At 40.7% G+C, this 16,559-nt stretch overlaps 2 protein-coding genes across 2 annotated transcripts; one reads left to right on the top strand and one right to left on the bottom strand.

The window, feature by feature from the left end:
* Positions 1-6,380: 6,380 nt before the first annotated feature.
* On the top strand, positions 6,381-13,870 carry LOC109208180 (auxilin-like protein 1). Its single transcript, XM_019371234.1, has 8 exons — positions 6,381-7,079; positions 7,678-11,089; positions 11,161-11,227; positions 11,355-11,425; positions 11,519-11,584; positions 11,668-11,757; positions 12,545-12,721; positions 13,606-13,870. Exons 1-8 carry the CDS (start codon positions 6,706-6,708, stop codon positions 13,639-13,641), a joined length of 4,293 nt encoding a protein of 1,430 aa, XP_019226779.1. The 5' UTR covers positions 6,381-6,705; the 3' UTR covers positions 13,642-13,870.
* A 289-nt stretch (positions 13,871-14,159) lies between these two features.
* Positions 14,160-16,008, bottom strand: LOC109208181 (dihydroflavonol 4-reductase). Its single transcript, XM_019371235.1, has 6 exons — positions 15,776-16,008; positions 15,532-15,701; positions 15,226-15,420; positions 14,969-15,128; positions 14,645-14,837; positions 14,160-14,556 (listed from the first exon to the last, which is right to left on the bottom strand). Exons 1-6 carry the CDS (start codon positions 15,921-15,923, stop codon positions 14,280-14,282), a joined length of 1,143 nt encoding a protein of 380 aa, XP_019226780.1. The 5' UTR covers positions 15,924-16,008; the 3' UTR covers positions 14,160-14,279.
* Between the last annotated feature and the right edge of the window lie 551 nt (positions 16,009-16,559).

The following is a 16,559-nucleotide window of genomic DNA, read 5'->3' as shown; positions in this document are numbered from 1 at the left end:
GTTCTCGATAACCCCGAACCTCCAAGTTGACTCAAAATAAAAATAAATGTAAAGGCAGGATTGTTCGACTTACACAAACCTATTCCAACCTTTGTGAATACAAGTATATAAACAAAGGAATATTCGAAGCCAAAAGGGAAAGAAAGCTTGTATATATTTACACAACAGTCTTTACAAAAGCCAAATGGCATAATTCTAAAAAAATAATAATTCTATAATAGCGAAATAGCCTCAAAAAGATACAAAAGAAAAGCAAAAAATATAAAGGCCTAAGTGGCCTGGTCTTCATCGAAGGCAACATCTCCGCCCTCGGGATCTTCCCCCGCTTTCGGACTCACTTAAACTATCTGAGTCTTCCTCGGGAAAGGCCAGCTTCCGAGCCCTGGCTTCCTCTGGCTTTGGCGTTCTCGAGTTCAGCCATATTGAAGCCCAGAGCATAGACTCCTCAAGGTTTCCCTTGAGCTTGCCACTCTCGCATCGATCCACCATGCTTTTGGCCTGCGCCTGGATGGCCTCAGACGTCGACCTTAATATTGGGCCACTTTTTTGCATGCGACTTGGTGTTGGCACACGGCTACCTCAGATCTTGGCCCGCCTCAAGCTCATTGACCAAGTTTGCTAATTGAGACTGAACTCCTTCGATTTTCCTTGACCTGCAGAGGCCTTCTCTCTGCAGGCTTCGGAGCTTGGATCTTAGCCGACTCCAGTTTTGTTTGGGCACCTTCCTTTTTCGAGGCTTAAGATGTCCATATTTTTCTTGAACTCCTCAGCCTCAGTCAAATGTTATTCTACTTTTTGCTGAAGCTCCCCGATAATGTTCAAGTATCTGCCGAAACCTGCGGAAATCGGACATTAAGCCATTATACTCCAGTTTGTCTTCAATTTCATGAGCAATTCGGAATACCTGCTCGTCATCTCGGCATGTTCATCCGAGCCGTTACTAGTCGGCCAGAAGCTTCTCAACTGAGAGCTTGTAGATGTCACTTTCTCAAGTGGGTCCCTGGACCTCGCCTCGTGATGACTTAATTCACCTCCGATATCTGAGGAATAGCCTCGTGAATGGCAGCACTGAAGCCTACAAGCAATAAGGGAAGATGTTTATTTACAAACTTTAAAAGTTAAAATATATATGAAGAAGGGAAAGCACGCGAATTTACCCCGATTTAATGCTTTTGGGCTTCATTGAATAGGCAGGGGTTTCCACCTCGTCCCATCACTGCCGAATCTTCTTTCGGGTCACTAAATACCAAAGTTAACTAGCGACCCCATGGGGCAGAGGAATACTCGGCATACCTCCGGATAGAAAAACTTATTTGACCGTCTTCGTCAGGGTTAACAACTTGGGGTCCGGGAATCAATTCGAACCATTTTTGGGCTCGATGAAGACCCGGTAGCACTCGATAACAAGCGTCTTTCCTGGCACCCGGGCAGGTCACTGAGACCCGAATGAGAGCGTCTTCCCAAGCAGCGGGCCTCAACCCCCATCCAAGAAGCCGTGATATTAGTCACCGCACTGAGGACTCAACATACTGGCCAATCAACGAACATGGTGTCCGAATCTGTGGAGACCCTCTGATGTGATGCGCTTCCAAGTTCGTCTATCGGGGCACTTTCCGTACTCGAGAACCATCGCCCCGGTCTCTCTCTCGACCCCCCTAACTTGGGCAGAATGGGCTCAACCCTTTTGGCTTAAAGCCCTTTTCACCCTAGATCTCTTTACCGACCTCCTCATGTCGGGATGTTTCAACTTGCAACGCCCGCACAGTTCGAGTCTTTTTGTAACGTGACACCGTAGCCGCACATGGGCACCAGTTTGGATTGTCTTCCTCTTCTTCTTCTTACGCTCATACCTTAATCGGTCGGATTTGATCCGAGGAACATAGCACCCGGTGTCTCCCCTGGGCTTGCCGCGACCTCTTTGTCGGCATTTCTTTCTTTTTCGATCCCGGGGAACTCGGACCCCTTTCCTTTTCTTCCTTGGCCTGCTTCGGACGCATGGTGGTCGGGGAAGGACTTCTTTCGCCACCAGATGGGGGTCTCATTTCAACATCCTTCCCCGAGGCCTACAAGGAAAGAAAGAATAGTAAGCTCGAAGAAGAAGCCCGAACGATAACAGTTCTAAGAAAGAAAATTACACATGATGTGGGCTCGCAATCGACCCTTCGATAACTCCATCCCAAGCACGCTCGGAGATAATGGTTTTCTACGACACCTAGGCACTCGACCCATGATGTTTAAACCTATCAAATCACGCCCGATTGACCTCAAATTTTGCACGCAAATCATATTTGACATTACGGACCTACTCGAACTTCCGAAATTTGATTCCGACCCCGATATCAAAAAGTCAACCCCCCGGTCAAACTCTTCAAAAACCTCCAAATTTCTATCTTTAGCCAAATGGCTCCAAAATGGTCCACGGACCTCCGAATTCACTTCCGATCGCGCTCCCAACTCCAGAATCACCATACGGAGCTACTCCCAATCTCGGAATTCCAAACGGACATTGATAACACCGAAATGCACTTCAAGCCAAACTTAAGAAATTTCTTCTAAAAGGCTAACTTCCACAATAGACGCCAAAACGCTCCCGGGTTATCCAAAACTCGCACCGGGCATACGCCCAAGTCCGAAATCATCATACGAACCTGCTGGAACCTTCAGATCCCGATTTCGAGGTCGTTTACTCAAAATTCCAATCCTAGATCATTCTTTCAACTTTAAGCTTCCGAAATGAGAATTCTCTTCCCAAATCAACTCCGAACTTCCCGAAACTAAATTCCGACCACGCATACAAGTCGTAATACCTGCAATGGAGTTGTTACAGGCCTCCGACTGCTAAACGGAGCGCTAGAACTCAAAACGACCGGTCGGGTCGTTATAAACCCCGTAGTCATCGTCTTCGTCAATCCCTTGCTTGTCCGATTGGTTCGGGGTTGGCATCGATGATTGCTATTGGGATTCCTGTTTCGCTTTCGAACCTGAGTCCTTTGTCGATGAGAGTGTTTATATTAGAATTATTTCATCTACGACAAACATCTCCTTTCCAGCGGGTTGTTCCCCGTAAACCGTCTTTATCCCATCTGGTGTTGGAAATTTTAATACCTGTTGAAGGGTCGAGGGCACGACCCTTATGTTGTGGATCCATGGTCTTCCGAATAGGGCGTTGTATCTCATGTCCCCCTCGATTACATAAAACTTGGTGTCCTGGGTAGTATCGGCTACATTTACCGGCAACGTTATTTCTCGCTTAGTAGTTTCGCAAGCCATGTTGAATCCATTTAGCACTCGGGCCGCAGGTACGATCTGGTCCTGTAGGCCGAGTTGCTCTACGACCCTCGATCGAATGATGTTGGCCGAGCTACCTGGATCAATTAGCACACGTTTAACTCGAGTTTTATTCATAACTACAGAAATTACTAGTACATCATTTTGGGTTTGCATGATTCCTTCTGCGTCCTCGTCGTTGAAAGATAGAGTCCCTTCTGGTAAGTAATCTCGAGTCTGTTTTTCCCTTGTGATTGACACTTTGGTGCGTTTCATCTTCGGATGTTGAGGAGCATCGACCCCTCCGATGATCATATGGATGACGTGCTGGGGTTCGTCTTGTTCATTTTGTTTGTTGGAGTCCTTGTTTCTGAAGTGATTCTTAGCTCGGTCACTTAGAAATTCTCGAAGGTGACCGTTATTGAACAACTGGGCTACTTCTTCCCTCAATTGTCGACAATCCTCCGTCCTGTGGCCATGTGTGCCATGATATTTGCATATTTGGTTGGGATCCCTTTGTGTTGGATCAGTTTGCAAAGGTTGAGGCCACTTGGTTTCTTTGATGCGTCCGATAGCCGATACGATGGCAGCCGCATCAACATTAAAGTTGTACTCCGATAATTGTAGTGCCTCTTTGGGACTGATAGATCTATCGAAGCCATTCTTGCTCATCAGTCCCCGTGAGCTTGGACCTCGATCATTTCTTCTTTCATTTCGTGCAGAGTTTCGCCCAGACCCGCTGCTCCTAGGGTCTCCACTATATGGCTGATATCAGTCTCTATTCAACCTTGGTTCTCGATCATCCCTCTTGATTCCATCGACGGGTCTGATAGGATAAACGAACCCAGAAGGATCCCCAAGTTGATCGTCCTCGACCCTGATCTTTGACTGATACCGATTGTGCACATCGGACCAAGTGACAGCTGGGTGTTCTATCAAATTCTGCTTCAACTGCTGTGAAGCCACTAAACTTCGAACACTGAGAACTTGAGTGAAGGCTTGAACAACCCAATCGACGGCGACCGGTGTCAAGTACATCCGTTCCATTTGGAATCGAGACACGAATTCTCTGAGCATCTCGTTGTCCTTCTGCCTTACCTTGAAAAGGTCCGACTTCCTAGTTTCGACCTTGATGGCCCCAGCGTGTGCCTTTACGAAAGAATCTGCAAGCATAGCAAACGAGTCAATAGAATTAGGCGGTAAATTATGGTACCATATCATAGCACCCTTCGACAGGGTCTCTCCGAATTTCTTTAGTAGGACAGATTCGATCTCGTCATCCTCTAAGTCATTCCCTTTGATAGCACACGTGTAAGAGGTGACGTGCTTGTTCAGATCGGTTGTCCCATTATATTTAGGAATCTCGGGCATGCAGAACTTCTTGGGGATTGGCTTTGGAGCCGCACTCGGGGGGAAAGGTTTGATACGAACTTTTTGAAATCCAGTCCCTTCAATATTGGTGGTGCCCCCGAGATTTGATCGACCCTGGAGTTATAAGTTTCCACATTCTTGTCGTTTTCCTCGATTTTCTTTTCCCCTGACTCGATTCGCTTTGTCAGTTTTTCGAGCATCTTCATGATAGCAAGATTAGTCTCCGATTCTTTCTCGCTCGATTTCCTTGAAATCGATTCGACCCTGTGTACAACTTCCTGGGATGGCTCGAGTTCGACCCTGCTTGGTTTGTGATTCTGGTTTTGGAGCTAGGCTATTCCTGCTTGCTGAGCCTGCAACATTTCAAAGATCACCCGCAGGCTGATCCCGCCATCTCCGCCGCCACGGGCGCTCTGAGCGGCTGATTGATTTCGGGATTGACAGCCAAATTTTCGTTGATGGCTACATATGAACTGACGTGGATTGGATCTACAGTCGGGACTCCATCGAGGCCAACCGGGGGTACATCGTTCCCTGGTGCTATGTTATCATTTTTGCCGTGGTGGCCAAAATTATTGTCAATGTGTTGGGATGCTGACTGAGAGTTCGACATTTTTTAGTCCCGTAATCAAAGATACTTCAAAGAACAAGTGTAAAATAGTATGTGTCACGAAAGTTTGTACCAGGTAATCACTATTATCCTTAGCCCCACGGTGGACGCCAAATTGTTTACCCTAAAATCGGATAACAATTTGATTTATACGCGGTTTTAAGGACATGTGATATAACTTGATATAAATTAAGAAAAATAAATTAGTATTGAAATTGACGATAAAAGAATAAATGCAAACCACACAAATTAAATAGCATTGGATGTTCCAATCTCGAAGGGCTAGCCCGATTTTGATCGTATACAACATTATTTAAAAATAGGCTTCAAGTCTATTTTTTTAAGTTCTGACATACATTTATATTAAAGAAACTTAAGGCGCGCAGAGCAGTTATATGATTAGTTGTTTGAAAAATTGAAATACATGGAATGGGGCCAAGTCTACGTGCAATCCATAATGCTTAATAAGTCTGACCCTGACAGTTGCTTAATTTTGAGCTTCTTAAGCATCTCTTGAGGTCTAGAAAAAATAATACAAATATTAACTCTATGCATTGCTAATACCTTGTTTGATATATTTTTTTAACCTGTGTATAATTAATATTTGTATTAGTTATACATTATACTTGATATTATCCTATGCATAAGTAATGCATAAAAAATCATGACATTAGTAATACCAAGGCTATTAATGCATGTATTAGTATGGTTAAAGACAAAATTGTCCTTAAAGTCCCTTAAAGCTAGAGAATATAGAGGGTATTTTCTGAAATAACTATTTTTAAAAAAAATTATGCAATGCATTATAATTTTAATACACCACACCAAACAGTAAATAAGAAATAATATCGGCATAACTAATGCTTGCATTACTAAACCATGCATTACTAATACATCTTATTCCGCACTATTCTTGTACACCCTACCAAACAACTACTTTATCTTTTCACTTACAAATATCTGTAATATACTCCATTTATCTTCTTAAAAAGATACGTAAATAACCTTAACTATAAGAGTATTTTTCTAATTTATCCTAACGTTTCATTTAAATTAATACTCATCCAATAAAGGTAGATTTGGAAAAAATAATTAAAAATGTCTAAACCTTCAGTTGACTGTTGAGGATGAAGAGCATCAATATGTATAACGTCCCCAGAAAGCTGCCGGAGTTTTGGCCAATGGCCTACTCTTTTGTCACCACGCCTACTGCCATCTTTGTCTTTCTTCTTTTTCCGCTTTTCCTACTAACGATAATGGCCGATCACTCCCAAATATTTTAACCAAAAAGTTTTCCTCGATATTCAAAATTCTTAAAATGTCCTTAACATAAGTTTCAAAAAAGCAAAAGCAGTTTCTTCTTCTTATAATTCCCATACTACCCCTTCATTCTTCTTTCTTGACTTCACACTGAACTAAGGAGTACTATTTTCTCTTCAGAGTTCTCCACATTTCTCATGGAAAATCTCTCACATTCATTTGCTAAAAAGAGTTACCACCATGGAAGCGGGTTCATAACAACGGCAAGCAAGTCATTGTACGACGACGTTTTTGGTGGTCCGCCGAAGTTCGGGGTACCAACACTAGCTCCTCGTTACGAGGATTATACTGAGATTTTCGGAGGTTTTCACTCTTCTCGTGCTTCCTCTATTCCCATTTTGGATCTTCCGGTTGTTGAGGACGAGGGTGATCAGGTTTCATTCGATGTACATAGTTCTCATTTTGACTATTCTGAGATTTTCGGAGGGTTTAGTGTTGTTGATTTTGCCCTCTCTTATGAGGATTTGGTTCGTCAGTCTACCTCTGGTTATGATTCTTCTGAAGAGGCCTGGTATGTTCATTTTTTTGTGCATTTGGAGAAAAAAAAGGAAAGAAAAAAAAGTTCTATCATGCACTTTTTGGTTTCAATTTCCGTTTAGTTTTCCAATTCTGTTGAAAAAATGTGAGCTTGTTTATATTTCAACAATTGAACAATTGAGCTTGTCTAGGCCGGCCGGCGGGCCTTCAGATGATAAAAATGTCAGTAAAAAAAGGAGTCTAGAATATTCTAATAGGAGTACTGGATTTTCATTCTTGCAACAAGTACATGAATTCAAATGTTTATCTAGGCAAAGAGCTAATTTCTTTATTTGAAAGTAATTATCTTTTTTTTTTTGGGTATAAGTTATAGGTGTCTTTTACATGTCTCTGTCTGAACTTATACAAATCAACAGAATGTATCAATCAAATTTCATTAATGAAATCTTATTTCACTTTGGTAGTTAGGGTGGTAAGTTTTTCTTCAATTTGCCTGTTAAAATTAGTAGGATCAGTTTTATTCTTTTTTCAGTGCTCTCAATAAGAACTGGTAAAAAAAAAAGGACTTTTCCTTCCAATGGGGTTTATAGTTTTATCTTTTATTTATTTATGTTTTGTTTTCCTGATAAAAGGAGTCCAGCTCAAAGTGAGAACCTGTCAGATGAATCAGATCCTTCTGCTTTTTCTGAAAGGAGTCAGAGCTCTTCTAGTGCTGATGTTCCTCATTCATCCGATGGCACCAAGCAGTTCAACATTTCATATCACAAGACTTTCCAGAGGAGCGATGGCGTTGTATCAAATGGCATGACGCATGTAGCACATTTACATGCTATTCCCGGATATACTTACATGGTCAGTGGAAATCAGGCTTCTCGAAGTCAAGAAGACACCGAGCCACAACCTAGACAGGAAACTCTTGATCTCAAGCACAATGTGGACTTGAGTGGATCGGTTTTAGAAGAGAAGCGATTCAAAAGAAGCACGTCACGAAATATGAGCAGCAGTTATATCATTCATGGAAATGATTCAAAACTTCCGGAGACATGTAGTGAAGCTAGTTGTACTCCAGATAAGCCATTCTTAACTGTGTCGGATATCAGTTTAAGAACTAGGCCTTCAGGGTTGCCACCACCATCAAGACCACCACCTGGCCTGGCTGCCAAGAAAGGAAATTCCAATAGACTGAATTCAAGACCCAAAGCTTCAAAAAGTTGTGCTTTTGAGCAAAAGCAAGGTGATAATCCACAATCTTACTTTGATGTGGACATATATGCAAGTTCATCAGCAGTGGCGTCTACTGCAGCTATAAAAGATGCAATGGAGAAGGCTCAAGCAAAGCTTAGAAGTGCAAAAGAGCTAATGGAGAGAAAGAAGCAAGATCTAAAATGTTACTCAAAACTCCATTTGGAGAATGGTATTTTGGAAGAAAGACCAAGCAAGACATTTGACAAAGATGACATGGCACAAAACATGCGTGTTGAAGAAATGGACGAAGTCTTTAAGAATACCAAGGTAATTTCAGTTAATACTGAAGAAGAAAAACATTTCAAGTTTACTGGAAAAAGTGAAGAAAGTGAGCAGGGTAATCCTAATATGTCATCTCAACCACCATATAAAGCTGAAGGTAGAGTTGCATGGAGGGAAGGTGCAGAATTTTTTGAAGTAGTTGAAACTTACCCATCTTCTAGGTCTTCTGAGAAAGTCAAGAATGAATTTGGTTTGCTGAGAAATATTGAATCACATGAATACAGACATTTTGAAGCAACCATTGACAGACTTGACCATCCAGAAACTTGCAACAGTGTTGCAGCAAAGGAGGCTCTGGATAGCGAAGAGGGAAGTGAAGAAAAGGTAGGTAAAGGGTCTTACCAAAGGGGTATTACGCATCAAAGATCAAAAGAAGATTTGGGTGGTCAATTGGAGCATAAGGAGACAGTAAAAGCAGCAGAAAGCTTATCTGACGTTAGTACGAGTGAGAAACATGTTAAAGTGGACCAGCAAGCGGGAACGAGTAAGACGCTAATCAGCACTTCTCATGAAAGCGTAGAGGACAACAGACGAGGTGGCCAGAATGTGAGTGGTGGCAGTAGAAGATTAGATGATCAAAAGGGATTTATAAACATTGATGATATAAAGCTGATGGTAGAGTCTGAGATTGAAGAATCTGAGGGAGGGCTTAGTGATGATGAGGATGAAACAGGAAATGGACAGAGAGTAAAGGATATAGTCCAGCAGGAAAGGAAGAAGCAACGTGATGCAGTTTCTGAAAGAGATGAAGGCGCTCTTCACCAGGAGGAGAATGCAACGAGCCCAAAGGAGGATTTTAGATCAGAAAAGAATGATGAGAATTCGGAGTTGGCTTGTAAACAAGAGAAGAATGAGAGAGACAAAGAGACCGATTTCAAGTGGGACCCAAAGGATCAGGATGCAAAAGGTTCTTTTGACTGGGTGCAAGAGGAGAGCCAGTTTAGAGTGGCTCTCGAGAAGAAAGAGCATGAAGGGGAACAAAATGAGCCTCATGAAGGAGAAGAAACTGAGAGAAGAGGGGATGGCGCATGTGAAGGAGAAGATGGTGATGTGGATATGACCGAGGTATTGGAGCAGCAAAAGAGTAGGACGAAATCCCCTATGGGTTCCAAAGTAGAATTTGAGAACATATCTGAAGAGTCCAGTGAGTTTGACGGAACTGAACAAGCAACTGCATGTGATAATAAGTGGGAAGAATTGCGTGAACAGACCGAAGATAGCGCACCTATTGAGATGGTTGGATCTGTATTGAAGAACAACAATGTGGAAGTTCACATGGATGCTATGGCATTTCATTGGGCCCGCCAACAAAATGATGAGACTTTACGTGTGAACAAAATGTCTAAGAAGCTGGAGGAGAACATTGGAAAGCTGGAAGCAACTCAATCAGCTCATTCCCGCGAAGTAGATGAGAAATTGGAAACTGAGTTGCAAAATTGTGACAGAGAATCAGAAATTGGAGAGACCAATCTGCTGCCTAAAGATGGATGCGACTCTGTTTGCAAGAGAGAAGATGTCTTGGGACATGTAAAAGACCAAACCAGAAGAGCAGATGCAATAGGGTCTACTTCTTCGAATGTGCCATTGACCAATTCAAGTGAAGCTGGTATTTGCATAGGTAAGGCGTCTGATAGAATGAAGAAGACAGCACCTGAAACGGCAGATCATTCTGATCAAACAAATGTTACACCTCCTGAATGTCTGACAGCGAACATCAATGGAGTTCAGTCTGGCACTAGCCAGGAAATTACAGAGGAAAAGTTTACAGCTAATCACCCTGACCATAGGAACGGAACATATTCTGAGGGGGCAAGAATGAACTCCAAGGTTGTTCTGTCTGGCACTAACCAGGGAGTTACGGAAGAAAAGTTTACAGCTCATCAGTTTGCCAGGGAATGGGCCACAAACGCAAAGAAAATTGGAGATGCTTTGGCTGCTGTGCTAGAGGATGTTGAAGTGTTGTCAAGTACAGACCAGAGAACAGCAACTGGAGGTCCCCACAAGAAAGAGAGAGATTCAAATAAGATCATTACTCCTGAAGCACAAAAAATGGACGAAAGACTGACAAAAGAAAGAGAATTGGAGGAAGAATATGTGAGAAAGTTAGAAGAAGAGAGGGAGAGAGAAAGAGAAAGAGAGAAGGATCGTATGTCTGTGACTCGTGAAGCTCTGGAAAGGTCATATCTTGAAGCCCGTGAGAGAGTAGAAAGAGCTTCCATGGAGAGAGCTACAACTGAAATACGACAAAGAACTATGACAGAAGCCCGAGAAAGATTAGAGAAGGCATCTGCAGAGGCTAGGGAAAGATCTCTAGCAGAGCAGACATCTGTAGAGGCTAGGCTCAGGGCGGAGCGTGCTGCAGTAGAAAGAGCAACTGCAGAGGCTCGGCAACGAGCTTTCGAGAAAGCAATGGCTGAGAAGGCTATCCAGGAGTCACGTGAAAGAGTGGAAAGATCATCTTCAGAAAAATTTTCTGCTTATTCTAGGACCAACGAAATGAGACAGAGCTCTTCTTCTGTGAGTATCTCTTTTCCCTCTTAAACATTGAAATGCATGCCAGCTGTCTACTTATTGGGGTTTGTTGACAGGAACAACATGCGCATCATAGCACAGAAACCTCAAAATTGAGATATTCATACTCTTCAGCTCATGCTGGTATGTACATGAAGCACCAATACTGTTTTTTTCCCTTCCTTTCGTTTATAGTCTAGTTCTCCTCAGGTTTTCTTAAGAAGATTAGATTTTTCTAGTGAAGCTTCTAGTAAGATTGAATGCTTTGTAGGCATTGAAGGTGAATCACCTCAACGATGTAAAGCTCGGTTGGAGAGGTACCGCAGAACATCTGAGCGTGCGGTATGTGCTTCTTAATCATCTCCTCCCTATTAGAAGTACTTTTTTATGGTTTTTTTTTCTTTTGTAATATCTTTTATCTTGTTCTTGTTTCAGGCTAAGGCCTTAGCAGAGAAAAATATGCGTGATCTTCTAGCTCAGAGGGAGCAAGCGGAGAGAAATGTATGTATCCATCTCTTTGAGCAATACTGTATATCATGAATCATCTAGATTTCATGTTGTCTCACTTGAGGATTCCTGTGCAGAGATTGTCTGAAACTCTGGATGCTGAAGTGAAAAGGTGGTCAAGCGGGAAAGAAGGCAATCTACGTGCATTGCTTTCAACTTTACAATATGTATGCTTGCTCTTCTAATTCTTTATATGGATAAATACTTTTCTTTAGCTAATCAAAATATTAAGTTCTTTATATTGCCAAGTTCATGTTTAACTCTGTATCAAATAAATATCCATCAGGATAGGCGAAATAGTTCTTGATTTATATTTTACAGGTTTACCTTGCTTAGTCACTTAACTGCTTAAGTGAAAGGTGTTTCATTCTCATTTACTTGTAGTTATTTTAAAATGGAAAGAAGTTAATGTGTCAGGAAGTGCTTCTTTATTCTATTACTATCCTTTGCCAAATTATGTTAACTTGGCTAAAGTTAAACGTTGACCCAGATGAGCCTTTTCTATCTTGCATTTTCTTTGTCTCTTCATTTAATTACCTCTTTTAAATAATTGGTGTGGGTGTCTGCAACTATCAAAACAAGCATTCCTAACATTTGCTGACAGGACAGTGGTGCAGTTTTGAAACAGAAATGTGAAAGAATGTCCCGTCCATTTTTCGAACTTTTATATGCTTCCTGATCATTTTTTACTAAATAAGAAATTTGACCCATTAAATATGGAGATGGGAGGATTTAACTAGTGAAATTGTCGCCTATGATATGTAGTACTAATCATAGCAGTGAGAAAGCTCTGGTTGCCATCGAAATATGACTGCATGACATGTCAATATTGAAGATTAATTTAGAGTTTTTAATAGTACCATATAGCTTCTTTTTCACACATTATCATCATCATATGATTTTGGGCCAAACCTCCATAATGTAGAAACTCAATGTATCCATGCTCGTTTGCAGATTCTTGGGCCTAATAGCGGTTGGCAGCCAATTCCATTAACAGAAGTTATAACTTCGGTAGCGGTGAAGAAAGCTTATAGGAAAGCTACTCTTTGTGTGCATCCTGACAAATTACAACAGCGAGGTGCTAGTATTCAGCAGAAGTATGTATGCGAGAAGGTCTTTGATCTTTTAAAGGTGTGTTTTCTCATTTTTCTTTCTTTACTTATCTAAATTTATCTTACCTGTCAATGTTCTGTATACTAATGCAAGACTCTACTGCTGCTTAGTGGTTACTAGTTTGTCTCTTAGTTTGAATTGGCCGGAGAACGAGAATATTTACTGTATCGACCTAATCATTGTTACTGTTAGGACCTTTGTTACCATTGATAAAAGAATGTCTGAGATGTGGTAATTTTTGCACCACAGTTTTCTCTTAACTTGACATATATCTTATACTGGATATGGTGTATGGTACTTCTAATTGATGTAAACCTATCACTTTCACTCAAGTTCTTGCAAGACTACATATAAAAGTGGGGGAAGGGGACAAATCTGACAACACAAACGTCTATGGCTGCCACAAGTTTCAAAAGTCTTTCTTTCTTTAGAGTATAATCTGAGAAGTTTAAAGTTGTATTGTTTCTATAGATGTGTCATTATTTTTGGACAATCTAAAAAGGAAAGTGTGTCGCATAAAATAGGACAAAGAGTGCAGTATTTTATCTATACAGTAGCAGAACTTATTGGGAAAAAAAAAAGAACTTCATTGAGTAATTTGTAATGTGATGAACCACGTGGCTTATTTGTTTCATTTGTTCCCCCTTCTCACTCTTTTTCTTTAAGTCAAATTCTTACTATTGTCTGTTTTTCGTAAATTTGTTACTCTAATCAGTAAGGCCTTATTAGGGGGTGAGGTAAAGACAGACTATCATCTTTGACCTCATAGAATTTATTTCTACTTCTTCCTTAATTTTTTTTTTATTCCAGCCTGCTTTCACACCTCCCTCTTCCCACGCTTCTTTCACTTTTAGTATCTGCTTTGAGTTCTCATAGTTGTCATCATTCTTCTGTGTCTACAGGAAGCATGGAACAGGTTCAACTCTGAGGAGAGGTAGTGGAGGACTTGGTTGCTCGGCTGAACATATAATTTGCACAGTAGTGAGTAGATTCTCTTTCTTATTATTTTTTTAGTTTCTGCATGTAAGCGCAAGCTTTAGAAATCGGCCCTGAAAGAAAATGGGCTAACGTGGCTATTCATTGAAATGGAACTTTCTGTTAAAAGGCTGTGTTATTGTGCTACTATGTTATTGTTCTTATAATAATAATAATAAATTATTATTATTATTATTGGTATTATCATCTTTATACTATTATTATTATTATTATTGTTATCGCTAGTTTCTCTCCAAGGATTATGAAAGATGGATATGGGGTTTCAATTCAAGTTAACACAAGATCAATTCAAGTTAACACAAGATCTTGCTTTTGTAAAGCTTATAAATTGGAATACACGTCCTTGTATTAGAATCCAGATTTCCTGCAGTGATTAGAGATTCTCTTTCTCTGCAAAATATACCTAGGATCTCTGCCTACTGTGCAGCTGCCTTTAATTAGCAAGATGAGAAATTCCATATATTCATTGAATATTTTACTCATTTAGTATTATAAAACCTCTAGCAAGATTACATTAGAGAACCAAGGAGCAAACATATTGCTAGGCATGCTCGCCTCTTTATTTTGTAAGATTGCCGTTCTAGATTTCACCATTGGTTGACTTTCCTGTACCATTTGCAACTGGTGAATTCTCTTTGCCACTTGCATAGTTTTCAGCAGAAAGGGGAATGGCTTCTTTGTCACGTTCATTATCTGCTGTGCTTCGGGTAGAAAAGGGAAGCAACTGCTTCTGTCGACAAGTCTCAATGGCCCCTTTATACATATCCTCCAAAGTGTACTTGAATTGAAACCCCATATCCGTCAGCTTCTTTGACGAAAAATACACCACGGGCAAGTCCTTATCGATGCCTTTAAACCTGTTATATACCCAAGATTGAGTTACCAAGCCATCACTCAGTGAAGGGGCCAAGTATACTTGGGCATACAGAGGAATGAAGAGCTTACTCAGTAGGGACGTAGTACTCTGGCCATTTCTCTCGGACCATCTTTGCCACATCATAGATGATAGCATGATGGGACGCGCAGATGAATCTTCCCTCTGCCTTTGGGTGCTCATATAGGAAAATATGAGCCTCACAAAGATCATCCAAATGCACATATTGACCTTGTTTAATGATGCAATAGTGAGCTTCATTCCCTGCATTCTCAATCTGATTAAACCCATGATTGTAAAAAACTGTTTCTTAAAATAATTAGTATGGTGTTTACTTAGAAGAGGAAGTATTCATCTTCTGTACCTTGTAATAAGATCTAAAGACTACACCATACCAGTAATTAGTGAAAGTGCAGTGATTAAGCTAGGTGGGAATGCAGGCGTGAGGAATGGACCAACAACCAGCGGCGGTATGATGCTAATAAAATCAATGTTATTCTTTTTAGCTGCTTCCATTGCGGCCTTCTCTGCCAGTATCTTCGAAACAAAATACATCTGCAACGAAAATAATTTACCAGGCAGTAACGATAAAAATACTGTTTCTGTACATAGAAATGGTATTCCTAAAAGATTATAAAATAACCAAACGTACCCATCCTGTCATCTTCTTAGCATATATAAAGTCCAAGTCGCTCCAGCTGGTCTCGTCGTAGAAGAGTTTTTGGTGCTCTTGGACATCGAGAGTTCCAGCAGATGAAGTGAAAACCAGCCTCTTCACTGTGTTTGCTTTAGCACATGATTCTATGATGCTTAACATTCCCCTGACTGTTGGTTTAATTACTTCATTCTGTCACGTGTATCAATGTCATAGTGTTACATTAGAATTGATCAGCCAGAAATGTGAGAATGCAATAAAGTATAGATGAGTTACTCTGTTACTGTTCTAGCTTCATAGTACCTCAGGATCCTTGGACTCAAAATCCATAGGTGTTGCCACATGAAATACTCCTTGACAGCCTTGAATGGCTTCATCAAAACTTCCTTCCACTGACAAGTCCGCTTTCCACAGCGTCAAGTTCGTGTCAGCTTTTGGCAATTCCAATAGATGCTTGACCTTCTTGTTGTTCTCTGCAAAAGTTTACTCATAATGCAGTTTGTATGGATTGATGAGTGGCTGGAAAGGAAAAGAGAGAAAAATGTACCAGGATCACGAACAGTAGCGTGAACATTATAACCACGTTCAAGGAGTCTCATGACAAGCCAAGAGCCAATAAATCCAGCAGCTCCAGTGACGCAAACCGTTGGCGCTGCCGGAGGAGCATGAACAGCTGCATGAGCTTCACTTGCCATTTTCAGAAATGAAAGGTAGAAGAGTGGGGAAAATCTTATGTAACTGGGCTAACTAGTTGTTAAATTACAATGAGACGAGCTTTATTTATGTTTATGTCTTTGTCTTTATACTACTTTGAGCGTAGGTGGTGTTAGGAGTGGTAATGTTAGATGGTATGCACGTGCTCAACGCACCGTTAAGTTACTTCATTGAATTAACCAAATATGACTGACTGGTTGGTGAGAGGAAGAAAATGGGTTATTTGACAGCCACTTTCTTATCTATATATAGAATTAATTAATTAAATGTACCGTGCTGAAGAAACATCTTACTGATCCATATGCCTTACCTTTTGGATTTTGGTGTATTCTTTGGAAATGTGAAAATTTGGTTAGCGTGTCCACCTTCGTTTTACCAAATTCTCAAAATAGTCAACAAATTAGAGGATTAACAGTTACTCCCTCCATCTCATATTAACAGTCGTGATTACTAAAAATAGTTGTCTCAAATTACTCCATTCGTTCACTTTTACTCCCTCCGTCTCATAATATGTGTCGTGGTTACTAAAAATAGTTATCTCAAATTATTTGTCATTTTAGAAGTTCAAGACAAAATAGATTATATTTTTCCTTTTTACCCTTAATAATCAATTGCAT

This window comes from Nicotiana attenuata, unplaced genomic scaffold (genome assembly GCF_001879085.1).
Source record: "Nicotiana attenuata strain UT unplaced genomic scaffold, NIATTr2, whole genome shotgun sequence".
Taxonomy (NCBI): Eukaryota; Viridiplantae; Streptophyta; class Magnoliopsida; order Solanales; family Solanaceae; genus Nicotiana; species Nicotiana attenuata.
This window is presented reverse-complemented; position numbering and strand designations above follow the sequence as displayed.